Source organism: Elaeis guineensis, chromosome 10, assembly GCF_000442705.2.
Source record: "Elaeis guineensis isolate ETL-2024a chromosome 10, EG11, whole genome shotgun sequence".
NCBI classification, from domain to species: Eukaryota; Viridiplantae; Streptophyta; class Magnoliopsida; order Arecales; family Arecaceae; genus Elaeis; species Elaeis guineensis.
The window spans coordinates 82,412,320-82,429,819 of NC_026002.2; the positions used below are offsets into that span (position 1 = coordinate 82,412,320).

Below are 17,500 nucleotides of genomic sequence, written 5' to 3' on the forward strand. Positions count from 1 at the left end.
CCTCCTCCTCCATCTCCTCCTCCTCCATTGTTCGTCTTTTGGTAGCCATACACTATCCTCCTTTCTTCCATGTCGATTTTTGTTGAAAAAAAATGATACACTATCAAAAAAAAAAAAAACTAAAATATCTCATTATTTTTTTATTTTAAAATTATATTTAAAATTTAAATTATTTATTATATCAATCATATGTACAGTCATTTAAAATTGATTATTGATAAATAAATTAATATCGTCCATTTTAGGGCAGCCGGTTAGAAAAAAATTAGCAGTAAAAGGGTTAAAAAAGAGCTCCGGAGCATCTCAGCAAATTTTTTTTTTTTAAAGAGAAACACAGGGACAAAATCGTCGGTACATCAGAAGTATATATATTATATATATATATACTCGGGCCCCTTGCCCTCCAGGGACTTCGCTTTCTTGTCGCATCTTGGGCGCACATTAGCCTCCTCCGCCACCGGGATGGCTTCATCTCGGCTTCCTCCCGCTCCTCCGGCGAAGCCCCTGGACCTGGAGGTGACGGTGGTCTCTGCGATGCACCTTAAGAACGTGAACTGGCAGCACGGCGACCTCAAAGCCTATGCTGTCGCCTACCTGGACCCCGACCGCCGCGTCGCCACCAAGCCCGACGACGCCGGCAACACCCGTCCCGTCTGGAACGAGCGACTCTTTCTCCCCCTTGCCCCCACCCTCCTCGATCCTGCGCTCCTGCTCACCCTCGACGTCTTCCACTCGAAACCATCCGAGACCCCCAAGCCCCTCGTCGGCACCGCCCGTTGTCCCCTCAAGGACCTCCTCGGCCCCGACGCCTTTGAAGCCGCGTCCTCCTCCGGCGTAGCCGTCGACGGATGCCCCTCCCCCATCAAAACCCTAGAGCTCTCCCGCCCCTCCGGCCGCCCCCAGGGCAAGATCCGGATCAAGGTCGCGATCCGGGAGCGCCCCTGCCCGCCACTGGAGCCCGCCTACCAATTCGCCTCTCCCTCCGGCTATTACTATTCCACGGCTCCTCCCCTTTCGGCCAGAGAGTACCGCGCCTATCCCCCTCCGCCTTCGCTCGTCCCTCCTTACAGCCACCCCATGCCGTCCCAGCCGTCACCATACCCTTACGGCAACTACTCCGATCCCTACTCTGGGTACTATTCCTCCAACGCCGGGTATTACTCCGCACCTCCCGCCCCGGCCCCGGCCCGGCTGTACTATGGTCGGGTATCGGCGTACGGTGGCCCGTCGGCGCCTGTGGACTACTCATCCGGCCCTTCTTCTTATGAGCAGAAGGCGAAGGGGGGCAGACTGGGAATGGGGGCCGGCCTGGCAGTTGGGGCGGTGGCCGGAGCACTGGGAGGGCTGGCTTTGGAAGAAGGGCTCAAGTATGAGGAGGAGAAGGTTGCGGAGAGGGTGGAGAGCGATCTTGCTGCGAGGGATGATTACAGCGACTATCGGGCAGACTACTGAATAGTACGTGCTTTCTTCCCCTCTTCTTACCCTTTAATGATGATTATTAGTTTGGTCATGGAGGATTTAAGGATGAATAAATATACGCCAATTTGGTTGTATGGGTTCGATTTATCTATCTCATATATGCTTTGCTGAATTTGTGATCTTGTTCGTGATCGTCAGAGGAAGATTTATGCACTTATATTGATGTAACTTTCATGTTCTTCATGACAAGGGTGAGCCAAGATCATGTTTCTTTCAAGATCTATCCAAAGTTGTTACTGCTTCTTTCTATCATCTTGTTAATAAACTGGTTATCACTTCTTGTTTACTTTGTGTTTGGTTGATTGCAAAGAGTTGAAGTAGACGAATCAATCAAATTCTGATGTTCTTTGCTTGCACATAATAGATTTGAAAAGACTAGTTTAACTCATTCAGGATCCATTTTGACATTTGCAATGAATTTGATATTTCCATTCTGATTTACATTATCAGTTGGAAACTGTCAAATAAGAATCATGATTTTTTTTTTTTTAAGTCCATATTTTCTTGGGAAGAACTATAATTTTGCATTTTCTCGAGTTAAAAGCCACAGAGCTAATAGCCTGTGGCAACTTAACCCATTTCCATGCTTAATTTGATTTATTCCTGAGCATGAGATTACCCTTTTTACTATTCCTGTAAATTTTTGAATAGGGTTCCATTTATGTTCTAGCCTATAGAGCTGGTTGAAATATTGCATGGAAACTAACTGGTAATTGTGAGAATTTAGGGCCATAATTGGTTACTGTTGGAACCATGACATGCCAAAGCTAAAATTTGTCTTCTGGAAAATTTGAATGTGTCTATGAGCGCATTTAAGTTGAAACATTGAACAAGTTATGTCATGTTCAATTATTGAGTCTTCATAAAGCTGAAAAAGAACTGATGGGTTGTATAATTCATCTTTGTTAACTTGGATAAAGTGCATGATAGGCACCAGAAAGATAGCCTATTGAGAATTAAAGAATTTGTGCATAAATGGTATTAAAATTACTCAAAAGATGTATTCTAGAGTAGTAACCCATATTGAAAGTAGTTTTTGTGAGACAAGTGAATTTCCACCTTAAAGAGTTCACACCAAGGCCAACACCAAGCCAATATCTGCACTAGTTATAGATGAATTAACTTTTTATTATGAGGATTTATTGTACAAAAAAAATGGGGTATAGATGTAGATATCCAATACAATAAAAAATTAGTAGATGAAATAAATAGTTGCTTCTAGGGTGTCATTTGACTAATATATTACTTGGTGACTTAGGCTTGTGATGTTCTATGGTTCAGAAAGTTGCATAATAAAGAGGACAAGCCAAGGGTTTCAAGTTTTGGTAAAATTGATCCATTTTGGTCATGTTCAAACCAACACTGGTTTCATTCTTGGGTTTCAGACAATTTTGGTCAGTTTCAATTAAAATCAATTGATTTCGTTCTTTTGGTCAGTTTCAATTAAAATCAGTTAGTTTCAATCTAACTTGACTGGTTTCAGTCAATTTCAGCCAAAATTGATCAAAACTGATTGTGAATGATATATTTATCAACCATTTGTCTTTTCGATGTCATTTTAAGATCGTTTCTTCAGTTTTTCAAGTATATTTGGGTACTTGGTGTCAATTCTAGGCCATTTTCTTCAATTTTTTTAGTTAAAACTTAAAAGTGTTTCTGACTTGGTTAATAACATTCCTTGTAATAAAATTCCGCATCTATTTTTTTAGAGATTTCCAAGGCTTATTGCATATCTTATAACGAATAGATATATACCCTCCTACTCCTTGAATAAAAAATGTATGAATTTTTTTAACATGTATCTTTTCTATGATCCCCTCATTATTTCTTTATATTTGCATTTTTTTTGGGATTTTTCATATTTGAAGCAACCTTTTATATTGTACAATTTAGGTCAGCACCAAGAAAACTGAACCAAAATGGTTGAAATAGTAAAAACGTCTGACTGAATCTGAGTCTTCAAATGATGGCTGCTAGGAGTTTGGCTGTCTTGAAGCTTTTGGTACTTGTCCTGAGATTGTTTTCACATGTAGGCAAGCTGTTTAGGAGTTTGCATAATTAATTTAAGGCGATATTATTCTTCAATGAAACAGTGCAAATAATGGTTAGCATTCTTCGTAGGTCAAAAATGCACAGATGCTGGGTGAATTAAAATTAAAAATTAGTATAGGTGGTAAATTTGCTCAGTTGTGACCAGAAAAGGGATCATAAACAAGCTTATTTGTTTTTCCAAAGAAGTTTAAAGATTTAATTTAACTTGGAGTAGATGAAATTGTGCTTTGACTATTGCCATGTGAAACTTATATGGATCTTCTCAAGAATTATGAGAAGTTGGTAAGGTTATTTCTTTAATATTTTTGTTTGAAGAATGGTGCTTTTTATTATCTTTTTTTTTTTTCTTGTTTTTAAAGAATAAAAATGTGTCTTGCACTCAAGCCTTTGTGTGCACTTCAAGTAGGGACTGTAGCAGGGGAAGGTACTTGTAAATCGTATTGTAGTTTTTTCTGCTGGGTTGATCTTTTTGTTGGGGAACTGGCTTTTCAATTCAAGTGCTTCACTGGCTTTTTGTAGTTATTGTCCTTGTTGATGGTGGTAGACCCCCCACCTCAACATCTGTCTCCTTATATCCCTATGACATATAATTCTCCTTATAATTTGATTTCTTTATTTACTGCCCTACATTTTTCAGTTAGTTCTTGAAACTTACCTGCCTTAAGGTTTCTGGGTTCTTATGACAGCAAGCTATAAATAAGTCGGCCTTTATTATCAGCCTTCAACAGGTCAATCCATGTTCTTACTGAAGTTTATGGACAATTGCTGCTGACTCATAAGCACACCTACTAGATGAAGCCTTAAAAAATAGATTTTTGTATATAGGGTTTTAATATGTTCACTTGTAAAACAAGGATGGTTGATAAGCCTTTGCTAGATACAATTAAAAAAATTATTTAAATTGGATCCGATGAGATAATTCCTTAATTTTCTTTCTTGACCAACAAATCGTGCCTCTTATGTTGTTGGAGAGAGGAAAATGCCTGTGGAACTCAAATTATTTAGAATCTCAGCACAGATTGAAGAAATGAAGTGCACTTATAAATCTGAGTATATTTTCCATAGCCAAGGTGAAGCAGCTCAAATTTTTGGCAGATTATCATGTCTGACATTCTTTGCAGTCTAGGAAGTATACCTACTAAATTAAAAGTTTGTAGTAAGAGACCAACTAGTTGTCAGTAGTACATGCTCACCTATGACAAAGTGAATCATCAACAAAACCTATGGGTCTTGAATGGTAAATTAAAAATTTGATCCTACCTGGAACTAAGAGAACAATGGACCAATAGTTTATTATACTTTTCCATTAATGCTCCTTTAAAGATTCACAAAATTTTTGATAAACTGATCGTGTTGTTGACTCTTTTTATGAAGAAGAATCCTGCTTGATTTTTATTGACTAGAGGGATACAATTCATGCTGGATTGGACTGAAGAAGGGAAATGCAGATGCCAATCAAGAAGTCCATTCTGCACAAATCATGGGATGATCATACCAAGTTTTGCAGAAGGATATGCCCTCAAATTATTCTGAGTCTTGCTGCTACTAAAAGCCCCCTTTTCCCTGCTGATGCTATGAGTCCTAGCTAATGAATCATCAGTTGAAGCTGCTAACCTAGTCTTAAGAAATAGCTTAATAGGAGCAAGTTGAGATCAAAATGGTGTCTTATGTTTTATAAGAATCAGGTTTTAATGTTACAGCTCATTATACAACTGGAGAGCTTCTTAAATTATCTGCCACTAGTTGATGACTGCCATCTGAAGGTGATTGCATTTATCTTTGGCCAATTTATTTGGCTTAGGGCGATTCTTAAGCAGTTAGTCAATTTCATCGCGGAAAGTGATAAATTTTAAGCATGACTAGATCTTGTGCTTTTGAAGACATGGCATTATCTGTAGCAGCAGCTTGACTATGCTATTCATGTTTATATAGAAGAATTCCCAAGCAGATTTCTTATAGACCAAGTCTACTTTTGAATTTATTTTCATGTTTAAAGGTCATAATAAAACTGGTTTTCTCGTTGCCTGGTAAGTTGCAACTTTTAGCATGTTTGATATGCGGAGGCTGGGGGACTTGTCGTCATAACATCCATTTGGACACCCATATGTTGGAAGGTAAGTTATATCTCACCCAATGTGGTCTTGTCATTTGGACATCCCCCTAGAAGGCTCAAAGGTGAATATTTTTTTGGATGAATCACTTTATCTCAGTGATAAGAAGAGAGTTGTCTAGTTTGCTCTCATTAACTCAACCCTATGGAGGTGACTTTTTGATACATCATCGTTAATGGCAGATCCTTCTGTAATAGCTGCCCATTCTGCGGTCACATTGCTTTATTTATGGATATGAACAACCTTGCAAGCAAGCTAGGTTACTTGAACGACATTGAATTTCCTAACAAGAGCTCTAGAGTTTAGGTCCGCCACGGGAAAGGAAGTACCGTTTCATGCATGAGTTTCAAGTGTTGCATGTTTTGTCTTCACTTGTCATGCACCAAAGTCTTTCCATTTGACTTTCTATTTACTATATGCAATTTTGGAATGCCAAGGCATTTAACATTAGTTGAAGCCTCCAGGTATTTATATCCTCAAGTGGACGGTTGTAATGAATGGACTTCTTGAGCAGTGCTTGGAAACATTGGGATTGATAATCATGCTTGTTCAGGAGTTTGCCAAGTTTCATATATCCTCTTTTGGAGATTTACATTCTCCAACTATTTGAGTTATGGTGTTGATTTCAACACTGAAGAGTTTCGACATTGTTGTTATAAGATCCAATGATGATTTGATATATATTTCTTATTGTTAAAGCTTTGCTAATGATCGTATGGATTGCAGGAGTATACTTATCGGCTGTGCGGTAGATGAAGTAGTTTATATAGAGCAAAGTGAGTCCTGGACTTGAATATAAGCAAGCATGGTGCTGTAGAGCTCCATTCAATCAAAAATCTTACAAAAGTTCAATTTCATTAAATGTGAATTAGTCCTTGTACATCAGAAAATGCAGTAACCTAAAATGTCTGGTGCTACTTTGTGAGTAAAGTTTCACTTTGGTTGCTGTTGATGCAAAAATCCGCTTGCGTCGGAGAAGCTGGAGTCGAGGAAGTCGCGGTCGCCGCCGGGACCTGCAAAAGAAGTCTAAACCGGAGGTGGAGTTGCTCCGGCAAGATCCTCCGACGCTCAAGTCAGTTCTCTGCCTCAACAAGAATGGAGTGCTCGAACGAAAATTTTAGCAGAGTATCTAAATAAAAACAAGAGCTTATGGAATAACGTATCTGGGGTTCCCCCTTTTATAGGCGGAGGGGGCAACAAACTGATGGTGACGCCTGTAACCGTCTGATAGTGGGCCGTCCAGGATCAGAAAAAGTTTGTTGCGGCTAGTGGTGGGGTGGATCCGTGGCTATTACCGGGGCGTGCCACATGGAGTCTGCCACGAGAAGCGGAGCGGCGTCCGTTGTCGCGACTTGCCAGAGGATAGAAGAATCGCGCGGTATCCGTCGCAGGAAGTGGAGCAGGACCGTGGCCATTATTACGGCCTGCCAAGGAGTGATGGAGCCGCGTGGAATCCGTCGCAGGAGGTGGAGCAGGGTCGTGGAGTGATGGAGCCGCGTGGAATCTGCCGCAGGGAATGGAGCAGAATCGCGGCTGTTACTGCAGCGCGCCAGGGGGCGAAGGTCTGCCGGCTAAAGTCCGGCTGAAGTGTCTGGCGGAGAGAGGTGGTTAGCCATCTGTTCAAGAGGAGCTCGGAATCCAGCTTTCGCAGGAGTTCGGATGAAGTCTTTCTTCAGTCACAGTCGGGGGCGGGGCCCGGCTTCCGTAGGAGCCCGGGCGGAGCTTACCAGTAGTTGACGTTGGTGATGGAGCCTGGCTCCCGTAGGAGTCCGGGTGGAGTCCTCCTTGCTGTTGAAGTCGTGGACGGAGCACGGCTCCCGTAGGAGTCCGGGTGGAGTCTTCTTGCAATTAAAGTCAGGTGCGAAGTTCGGCTCCCGTAGGAGTTCGGACGGAGCTTACCAGCAGTTGAAGTTGGCGACGGAGCCCGGCTCCCGTAGGAGTCAGGGTGGAGTCCTCCTTGCGGTTGAAGTCGTGGACGGAGCCCGGCTCCCGTGGGAGTCCGGGCGGAGTCTTCCTTGCGGTTAGAGTCGTGGACGGAGCCCGGCTCCCGTAGGAGTCCGGATGGAGTCTTCCTTGCGGTTGGAGTCGTGGACGGAGCCCGGCTCCCGTAGGAGTCCGGGCGGAGTCTTCCTGCAATTAAAATCAGGTGCGAAGTCCAGCTCCCGTAGGAGTCCGGACGGAGCTTACCAGCAGTTGAAGTTGGCGACGGAGCCCGGCTTCCGTAGGAGTCCGGACGGAGTCCTCCTTGCAGTTGAAGTCGTGGACGGAGTCCGGCTCCCGTGGGAGTCCGGGCGGAGTCTTCCTGCAATTAAAGTCAGGTGCGAAGTCTGGCTCCCGTAGGAGTCCGGACGGAGCTTACCAGCAGTTGAAGTTGGCGACGGAGCCCGACTCCCGTAGGAGTCCGGGCGGAGTCCTCCTTGCGGTTGAAGTCGTGGACGGAGCCCGGTTCCCGTGGGAGTCTGGGCGGAGTCTTCCTGCAATTAAAGTCAGGTGCGAAGTTCGGCTCCCGTAGGAGTCCGGACGGAGCTTACCAGCAGTTGAAGTTGGCGATGGAGCCCGACTCCCGTAGGAGTCCGGGCGGAGTCCTCATTGCGGTTGAAGTCGTGGATGGAGCCCGGCTCTCGTGGGAGTCCGGGCGGAGTCTTCCTTGCGGTTGGAGCCGTGGACGGAGCCTGCAAGGGTCAATCTCGCTGAGAACTTCGGCGTGGGTATTTTATACCTAACACCAGTCCCCCTACTTCCGAGTTTGAATTTCGAATGAAGGAAGTACAGAGAGATTGGCATAGTTGAAGTTCTCCCCTCGAATCCTGCGCACAATCGCTCCCAGATATTTTGGCATTAAATGTGCGCGTGCTGGAGTCTTTTCGAATTGGGGCGATACGAAGGGACCCTTCGAAATGCCCGCTGGTACACTGGCCCAGGTACGGCGCAATAATGGCCCTGCCAACCGTCAGTCGCTTTTAGCCGCCTGTCGGGGTGAGTGGGACACGTGTCGGGCGCGGGATGGCCTGGGGGGATTCGCGATCATTATGGCGCCGGATCCCAGGGTCTATTTAAACCCGTTCTTCCACCTTTAGGGGCCCTATTCCGCTCCAGAGTTCTACCAGTGTCTGTCCTTCCTTCGAGAGCCCTGTTTCTGTTGGCGTCTTCTCGGGCCATAGGCGCCCTTCGAGTCGTCCCTGTCCCCGCCCCTCTGCATCCCTCTGAGCGATCTAAGTTAGTCCCCAGAACCTTCATCTTTCTTCCCGCCACTTAGGGGTCTTTTCTTTGTCATTTTTTTTCTGTCGTATTCCTTTGAGTTAGTCTCCTCTGGCCTCCCGTCCTTTGTCCTGTCCGTCTTCTTTGGGATCTTTAGAGTCTTCATTCGGAGTTATTCGAAATGTCTTCCGGCTCTTCTGCTCCCAGCGGTTTCAGGAGTTCTTCCGCCTCAACCCCCCAGGTCCCTCGTTCTGTAGACGAACCCACACCTGGGGCTGGGCTCCGTCCGATTTTTGCGTCGGGCGCCATTCCATGCTTCCTGACTCTGGATGAACTCCTTCTGATAAGGGTTCAGTATGGAGTTCCTCCGGAGTATGACCTGGAGCTACCTGGCTCCTCCGACCGGACTAGCACTCTCCCACCCGGTCGTTTTTGCTTGTATCAGGAGGCGTTCCGTGCCGGACTCCGGCTTCCGCTTCCGTCCTTTGTTGTCGCCCTCTTCCACTTCCTAGACATCTCCTTGGCTTCTGTCGCTCCAAATTCTTTTAGGTTTTTGATAGGATTTCTCTCCCTTTGCCACGTAGTTGAGGTCCAACCGTCTCTCTCTCTGTTTAGGCACTTCTATACCTTCAAACGTCATCCTTCGACGAAGGACTGGTGGTATTTTTTCCCTCAGTTCGGCAAGAAGGGGTTGCTGAAAGGTGCCCCTTCTTCAATCCACAACTGGAAGGGAAAATACCTCTTCATCCATTGCCCGACCCTGAGGCTGGGCCTGCCCCCTTGGGGCTCTCTGAGGGATTCTGTCCGCCGGGCCCCCAACCTGGGGGAGGATGACCTCCAGGCTGCCTGGAAGCTTCTCGCCTGTTCCGCTCCTTCCCTTCCCAACCTTCTGAGGGAGCAATTTTTGTTCAACATTGGCCTGAGCCCCCAGGATCCTGCGAGTACTTCATCTTTTTCTTTCTCTTCTTTTTCTTCTGTCCTTCTTCTTTCTCTTTTTTCCTTCTTTTTCTCTCTTTTTTTTTTGTGCCACTCCTTTTTTATTTCATTATTGATTTCTGATCTCTCTCCTCTTTCTCTTTATCTCTTTTCTTTTTTTTTTTTGTTTAGGAATGGACGCCGAAGCAGCACGGATGCTTGCTAGGGGCCTCAAGGCCCACAAAAGAAAGGGTGCCGCGGCCTTCGGATCGACAAAGAGGGCCAGGGCGGAGGAGTCGAGCTTGGCCACGTCCGTCCAGGCGGCTCCAGCGATCGACATTCCCTCGAACGCCGAACCCACGGCCCCTCGGGCTTCTTCGAGGAGTCCACCGACTGGGGCTCCCGCTTCGGGGGTCCGCCCCATGGAGGCGCCCGTAGTGGAGAGGGGGAAGAGAAGGAAGTCGGTGACCCGCAGGGTGAGTAGTCGCCGAGCCACCGCTGACGAGTCCCTCTGTTTCGAAGAGGAGCTGGAGAATCCCTTCAATGACAGGGACTTGATCAGGCGGTTGATCGATGGCTGCATCTTGCCCGAAGTCGTCGAGAGGATCAAGCGCGCCGATCTTGAGCAGCGGGTCTGGGACTCCCTAGGGTCCTTCCTCGAGGTAAATAAATCTTTATTTAACCGGCTATTCGACCCTTGTTTTGATCCTCTTGTTGCCCTTGCAGATTGGGCACCAGCTCCTCGCCAACATCGAGGCGACGAATCGGGCGAGGAGGGATGCCGTCCAGGTGGAGGAGCACTGCCGGGCCGAGGTCGCTCGCCTTAAAGAAAAGGCAGCCGAAGTAGTCGCCCTCTAAGAGGCCTTGGAAAGAGAGAAACAAGCCCGGGGGGAGGAGAAGCAGACCTTGGAGGAGACGGTGAGAAAGGCGGAGGTCGAGGTCGCCAACTTGGCCGAGCAGATTCCAGTCCTGGTCTCGGAGGCCAGGGTCCTTGCGGTAGAGGAATTCAAGACCTCCGCGGAGATGAGGGACCTGAATGTCCAATTCGGCCAGGAGGCGTTCATCAAGGGGTTCGAGCTCTGCCAAGAGAAGGTGGCCAGAAAATTTTCGGAGCTCGACCTCAGCTTCCTAGGTGAGGAGTCCGAAGACGAGGCCGGTCCCTCGCCCGCTGCTACTGCTGCCGCAGCCCCCCTCCAGGGATGCCAAGTTCTCCAACCCCTGCCCCCGAGGTCTGAGACCTCCGACCTTGTATTTTCATTTTACCGCAATTTTTCTTTTCCTTTTTGTCTTCAAGAATCATCCAATCAATAAAGTTGAATTTCTTGTCGTGGGTGGCTTCTCCCTCCTCCCTTTCTTCTCTCTACTTTTATTTCTGTGATGAGTTGTGTCTTGACACTTTTGCCTTCCGATGGCAGTGTCCTGCAGAAGCACTTCCTCTGCCCCTGGGGATTCCGCTGAAGTCGACGATTCAGCGGCTGGAGAAGGAAGTCCTTCACTTGATGAAAAAGGCAAGGAAGATGGAAGGCGAGCTTCGCAGATTGAGAGAGGGTCATTCTGAAGCCACCGCGGAGGCCACCCGCTTACGGAATGTCCACGTGAAGGGGATCATGGAGTATAGCCGGAGGAAGGCGGACTTCGCGAAGGAGCTTGAGGAATGCAAGAAGAGCGCCAGCGGCCGAATTTGGGCTCAAGCTGCCAAGATTAGCGCTCTCAGGATGAAATTGTCGGCTGCGATGGAGAAGATCGGCCAATTGGGAGGAAGTTCGTCCCAGCTCTTGGCTCGGGCCGACGGCGACCAGGAGTGGTCGAAGGTCTCCGACCTTCAGCAGCAGCTTCAGGACGCCGAGGTGAGCTACGACGTGCATCGGGCCGGTTGGCACAGGCAGGTAGAGGAATATAAAGGGAGACTCAGGGCGGCGACCGACGAAGTCGCCCGTCTTCAGAGGCAGCTGGCTGACAGGGCTCAGCTGACTTCTGCCCGGGATTCCAATGAACTCCAGTCCCTGAGAGGAACCGTCGAAGGGCTTTCTGTCGCCCCTGGGGAAAGGATGGCTGAGCTGCAACAATTGAAGATCCAGCTGGCATACGAGCAGCAGGCCGTCACGGACGCGGAGGCGAAATCTGAGGTCCTGAGAAAGAGGCATCGAGAGGAGGAGATCGAGAGCTAGCGACTTCGTCGGGCGCTCCAGGACGCGCTGCTCGTCCGCACGTTGTATTAAATTATCGTCCGCCGAACTTCTCTTGTCGTTCGACTTGTCTGACGTCGACGTCGTTGGGAGGTGCCCGGTCATCGATGCGCTGGTTTGCTTTCCCCGTCGTTCATGGCCGCAGGCTCGAGCTTGGTGGTCCGAACTCCGCATTACTTCGGAGACGTCGCATTCTTCTTGACCTGTGTCGAGAGCCTTCTTAGAGGCCGGGGATGTTTGGTAGGAACTCCCCGTCTTTGTTGAGACGAGGTTTCTTAGGTCTTTGGTGTGGTTTGTCCTTCATCTGTTTCCGACGTAGCTCGTCGCTCTTCCTCTTTAATTTCTCTCCTTTTTTCAGAGTGAGGGCCCTCCCCTCGCTTTTTGCGGGGTTGCGTGGGAGCGTGAAGGTGCTGCTGAGGGGCCTTTTCCCTTCATCCGATCCTGTCAGGCGGTTGGATTGCGTCACCGTCGGGACGAGGTTCTTCTCCCGTTCCCAACGGGGCCGCGGGGGCACATAAGGGCCATTGCAAGGGTCTCTCCTCCCATCCGGTCTAAAAGAATCGGGCCTTCGACTTTGCTCATGTCAGGACGAGGTTCTCCTCCTGTTCCTGACAGGGCTGTGGGGGCACATTAGGGCATTGTAAGGCCTCTCTCCCCATCCGGTCTAAAAAAACTGGGTCTTTGACTTTGCTCATGCTAGGACGAGGTTCTCCTCCTGTTCCTGACATGGCTGTAGGGGCACATTAGGACGTTGTAAGGCTTCTCCCCCCATCCGGTCTAAAAGAATCGGGCCTTCGACTTCGCTCATGTCAGGACGAGATTCTCCTCCTGTTCCTGACATGGCTGTGGGGGCGCATTAAGGCGTTATAAGGCCTCTCCCCCCATTCGATCTAAAAGAACCGGGCCTTTGACTTTGCTCATGCCAGGACGAGGTTCTCCTCCTGTTCCTGACATGGCTGTGGGGGTGCATTAGGGCGTTGTAAGGCCTCTCCCCCAATCCGATCTCAAGATAATCGGACTTTCATTTTAGGTATGTTAGGATGAGGTTCTCCTCCCATTCCTAACATAACTTTGTTTTAAGCGTTTGAAGGGGTTATACCCAGTCGTGACAAATCCATGCCAAATGGGAAGAGCATGTCAAGTCGAAAAGAAATTAGATTCAAGGCGAAATCGTAAGCGATACATTTACAGGTTTTCTGAGTCCCATGGTTGTGGAAGGTCTGCTCCTCCTTGAGGCCCTCCGGTGATGGAGTCGATGGTCCCGATGGGAGGCCGATCTCTGGGCTGCTCCTCCCTTCTTGGCGGTTCAGGTTGCGGCAGGGCCCTTGGCCGATCTCCTCCACCCTCAGGCCGGCGTCGGATGAACCTGTCGAGTCGGCCTCGGCGGATGAGCTCCTTGATCTCATCTCGGAGCTGGATGCATTCCTCCGTGTCGTGGCCGTGGTCGCGGTGGTAGAGATAGAACTTGTTGGGGTTGCGCTTCCCGAGGTGTGTGCGCATCCTCTCCGGCCTAGGGAGCTGCTCCCTAGCCTCCATCAGTACCTGAGTCTTCGAGGCGTTGAGGGGGGCGTAGTTGCGGAACCTTCCCGGTGGAGAGCCCCGTTGAACCCCACGATCCGGACTCCTCTGCCGGCGCACCCGGAGTGGAGTATGGGCACGCTTGTGCCCAGGAGGGGATCGAGAACGCGGTCGAGCTTCTCTCGACCTTTTTTCGACTGCGGGCTTACTCGAGTCTCCCGCCTGCCGCTCTCTCGCGGTCTCCTCATCCTTCATTTTGAAGGCTTCTTCCGCTCGGGCGTATCCTTCAGCCCGAGCCAACAAATCAGCAAAATCCCTGGGATACTTCTTCTCCAGGGAGAACAAAAGGTCGTTCTTCTGAAGGCCGCCCTTCAGAGCGGCCATTGCGACTGATTGGTCCAAGTTCCGGACCTCCAGCGCCGCGACGTTGAAACGGTTGATGTAGGCCCGAATGGACTCCCCTTCCCTCTGCTTGATATTGATGAGGGACTCCGAACCCTTCCGGGGGCGCCGGCTGCTGACAAAATGGGCCACGAATTGGTGGCTCATTTGATCGAAGGAAAAGATGGTACCCGGTTTCAGAGCCGAGTATCAGTTTCTCGTCGCTCCCTTCAAGGTGGATGGGAAGGCCCGGCATAGAATGGCGTCGGGAGCGTCGTGAAGCAGCATCATCGTCTGGAAGGCTTCCAGGTGATCAACCGGATCCGAAGTCCCGTCGTAGCTTTCGAACTGGGGGAACTTGAAGTTTGGTGGGATCGGTTCCTGCATGATCATTTGAGAGAAGGGAGGGTCAGTGCAAATATCCTCACCATAAGCGGGGGGAGCATGGCGGAGTTCTTCGATCTGCCGGTTCATCTCTTGGAGTCTCCGGTCTAGGAAATCCTCTCGACTTCGAGTCTCGAGGGTCCTCTGACAGAATGGGGACAGGGGTCTTCCAGGGGTGGAGTCGTGGTCCGATTGAGGGCTCTCCACCCTCGGGTTCGTTTTCCCAGGAAGGACGGGGCGGCTGGCCCAAGTGGCCCGCCCCACCGTCGGATTCTGGTGTTCCGGCGACATCCTTTCCAGGCGCACTGACGTCTGCGGCTGCTGCTGCTGCTGCATAGCCTGCACGGCTTCTGTGAGGCCTCTGACCTGCTGCGCTAGCAGATCAAACTGCTCTGCGCCGACCGCCGGCGTCGGAGGAGGAGGAGGAGGTTGAGAAACAGGAGGGGAGGCCGGAGCCTGAGATCTGGCCGTGGATCGTCGCGTGGACGCCTTGCGGGGAGGCATCGAGCAAGGACCAAGTGGAGAAAGGAGGGGGGAGGGGACACCGGAAGAGATGCCCGGGGGCGGTCCCGTTGAGCGCTCCTTTAAGAACAAGGATACTGCGAAGACACAGGAGTCCTTCCTCTAGCGCCAATCCTGTTGGTGCAAAAATCCGCTTGCGCCGGAGAAGCTGGAGTCGAGGGAGTCGCGGTCGCCGTCGGGACCTGCAAAAGAAGTCTAAATCGGAGGTGGGATTGCTCCGGCAAGATCCTCCGACGCTCAAGTCAGTTCTCTGCCTCAACAAGAATGGAGTGCTCGAACGAAAATTTTAACAGAGTATCTAGATAAAAACAAGAGCTTATGGAATAACGTATCTGGGGTTCCCCTTTTTATAGGCGGAGGGGGCAACAAACTGATGGTAACACCTGTAACCGTCTGATAGTGGGCCGTCCATGGTCAGAAAAAGTTTGTTGCGGCTAGTGGTGGGGTGGACCCGTGGCTATTATCGGGGCGTGCCACGTGGAGTCTGCCACGAGAAGCGGAGCGGCGTCCGTTGTCGCGACTTGCCAGAGGATAGGAGAATCGCGCGGTATCCGTCGCAGGAAGTGGAGCAGGACCATGGCCATTATTACGGCCTGCCAAGGAGTGATGTAGCCGCGTGGAATCCGTCGCAGGAGATGGAGCAGGGTCGTGGAGTGATGGAGCCGCGTGGAATCTGCCGCAGGGAATGGAGCAGAATCGCGGCTGTTACTGCAGCGCGCCAGGGGGCGAAGGTCTGCCGGCTAAAGTCCGGCTGGAGTGTCTGGCGGAGAGAGGTGGTTAGCCATCTGTCCAAGAGGAGCTCGGAATGCAGCTTTCGCAGGAGTTCGGATGAAGTCTTCCTTCAGTCACAGTCGGGGGCGGGGCCCGGCTCCCGTAGGAGCCCGAGCGGAGCTTACCAGTAGTTGACATTGGTGACGGAGCCCGGCTCCCGTAGAAGTTCGGGCAGAGTCCTCCTTGCCGTTGAAGTCGTGGACGGAGCACGGCTCCCGTAGGAGTCCGGACGGAGTCTTCCTGCAATTAAAGTCAGGTGCGAAGTCCGGCTCTCGTAGGAGTCCGGACGGAGCTTACCAGCAGTTGAAGTTGGCGACGGAGCCCGGCTCCCGTAGGAGTCCGGGCGGAGTCCTCCTTGTGGTTGAAGTCGTGGACGGAGCCCGGCTCCTGTGGGAGTCCGGGCGGAGTCTTCCTTGCGGTTGGAGTCGTGGATGGAGCCTGGCTCTTGTAGGAGTCCGGACGGAGTCTTCCTGCAATTAAAGTCAGGTGCGAAGTCCGGCTCCCATAGGAGTCCGGACGGAGCTTACCAGCAGTTGAAGTTGGCGACGGAGCCCGGCTCCCGTAGGAGTCCGGGCGGAGTCCTCCTTGCAGTTGAAGTCATGGACGGAGTCCGGCTCCCGTGGGAGTCCGGGCGGAGTCTTCCTGCAATTAAAGTCAGGTGCGAAGTCCGGCTCCCGTAGGAGTCCGGACGGAGCTTACCAGCAGTTGAAGTTGGCGACGGAGCCCGGCTCCCGTAAGAGTCCAGGCGGAGTCCTCCTTGCGGTTGAAGTCGTGGACGGAGCCCGATTCCCGTGGGATTCCGGGCGGAGTCTTCCTGCAATTAAAGTCAGGTGCGAAGTCCGGCTCCCGTAGGAGTCCGGACGGAGCTTACCAGCAGTTGAAGTTGGCGACGGAGCCCGGCTCCCGTAGGAATCCGGGCGGAGTCTTCCTTACGGTTGAAGTCGTGGATGGAGCCCGGCTCCCGTGGGAGTCCAGGCGGAGTCTTCCTTGTGGTTGGAGCCGTGGACGAAGCCCGCAAAGGTCAATCCCGCTGAGAACTTCGGCTGTGGGTATTTTATACCCAACAGTTGCGATGCATGTTTCCATATCTGTATCCATTAGAGATTGGTTTATCACATGAAAATTTGTCAGCTGAAGTAATACCGCCACATATGCGTGAAATATGAAGGTGAAGAGGATATTATTTATATGGGAAGATTTAAATGTCTATGAAGCAATACTTGCTACCTTGTGTATATGAAACATGTGGATAGTGCACTTGTAGGTTCAATTTGAAGGAGAGATGGGAATCAATCAAGTGGGCATACTGCATGCAAAGAAAGATACCATTTTGATGCAGAACAATACTATGAAAGATGTGTGATTGCATAAATACTCACCTTGTGGGCTACCCACAACTAAAATAATGATGACAATGGATCTTTAAGAGAGAGAAGTTAATTCCAGACTATCATTTAGCGAACCTCTGGATGATGCATGCTTCTTCTGGGCCCTACTTCAATGGATGATGTGTTATCCCTATAATAATAAATATAATGGATGAAGCTCGGTTGATGAGGCACTGTTGAATATATATTGTTCATTTCACAGATATCTTTTTGATTGTTGTCTTTGAGTTGCAAAGATGGACGGGTCCACAAACCAAGAGACCGAGACCATTGAAGAAGCTTCTACAAAGCTTTGCTTCCCGCAGAAGCTAGTCGCTTCGGTAGATTGCCTGCCAAGATGCAAAACCTACACGGATCCCTTGACAATATGCTGTTTCTAGTGTTGCCAGAAGGCGGTTGTCATGTGCTGAAAATAAAATTTGTTAATTGATATCAACATTTAATGTCTGTGTTGAGACGACAAGCATATCGCATAAAGCAAATAAGGTTGGTAGATTGAAGTGGCGTTTTAGAGATTTTGATGTTGGGATAATTTGGAGGTTATAGTTTGAAAGGAAGTAGAATACCTAGCATAAATATTATGTTAGGATGAATA

General features: G+C 49.5%; 1 protein-coding gene across 8 annotated transcripts in view; it reads left to right on the forward strand.

Moving 5' to 3' along the window:
• Positions 1-388: 388 nt before the first annotated feature.
• Positions 389-17,500, forward strand: part of LOC105036341 (uncharacterized) — a 100,345-nt gene continuing 83,233 nt past the window's right edge. The window contains exons 1-2 of one of the 8 annotated variants that reach the window (XM_073244100.1): positions 389-1,455; positions 17,108-17,500. The exon at positions 17,108-17,500 is cut by the window's right edge and continues 190 nt beyond it. In XM_073244100.1, coding sequence (XP_073100201.1) covers positions 463-1,452 — 990 coding nt within the window. In that variant the 5' untranslated portion in view covers positions 389-462 and the 3' untranslated portion in view covers positions 1,453-1,455; positions 17,108-17,500. Of the gene's footprint in view, positions 1,456-4,217; positions 4,456-4,905; positions 5,490-6,106; positions 6,123-6,368; positions 6,589-17,107 lie in introns of those variants that run through there. The other 7 variants (XM_019847604.3, XM_029262187.2, XM_010912117.4 and 4 more) reach the window with 7 other exon arrangements.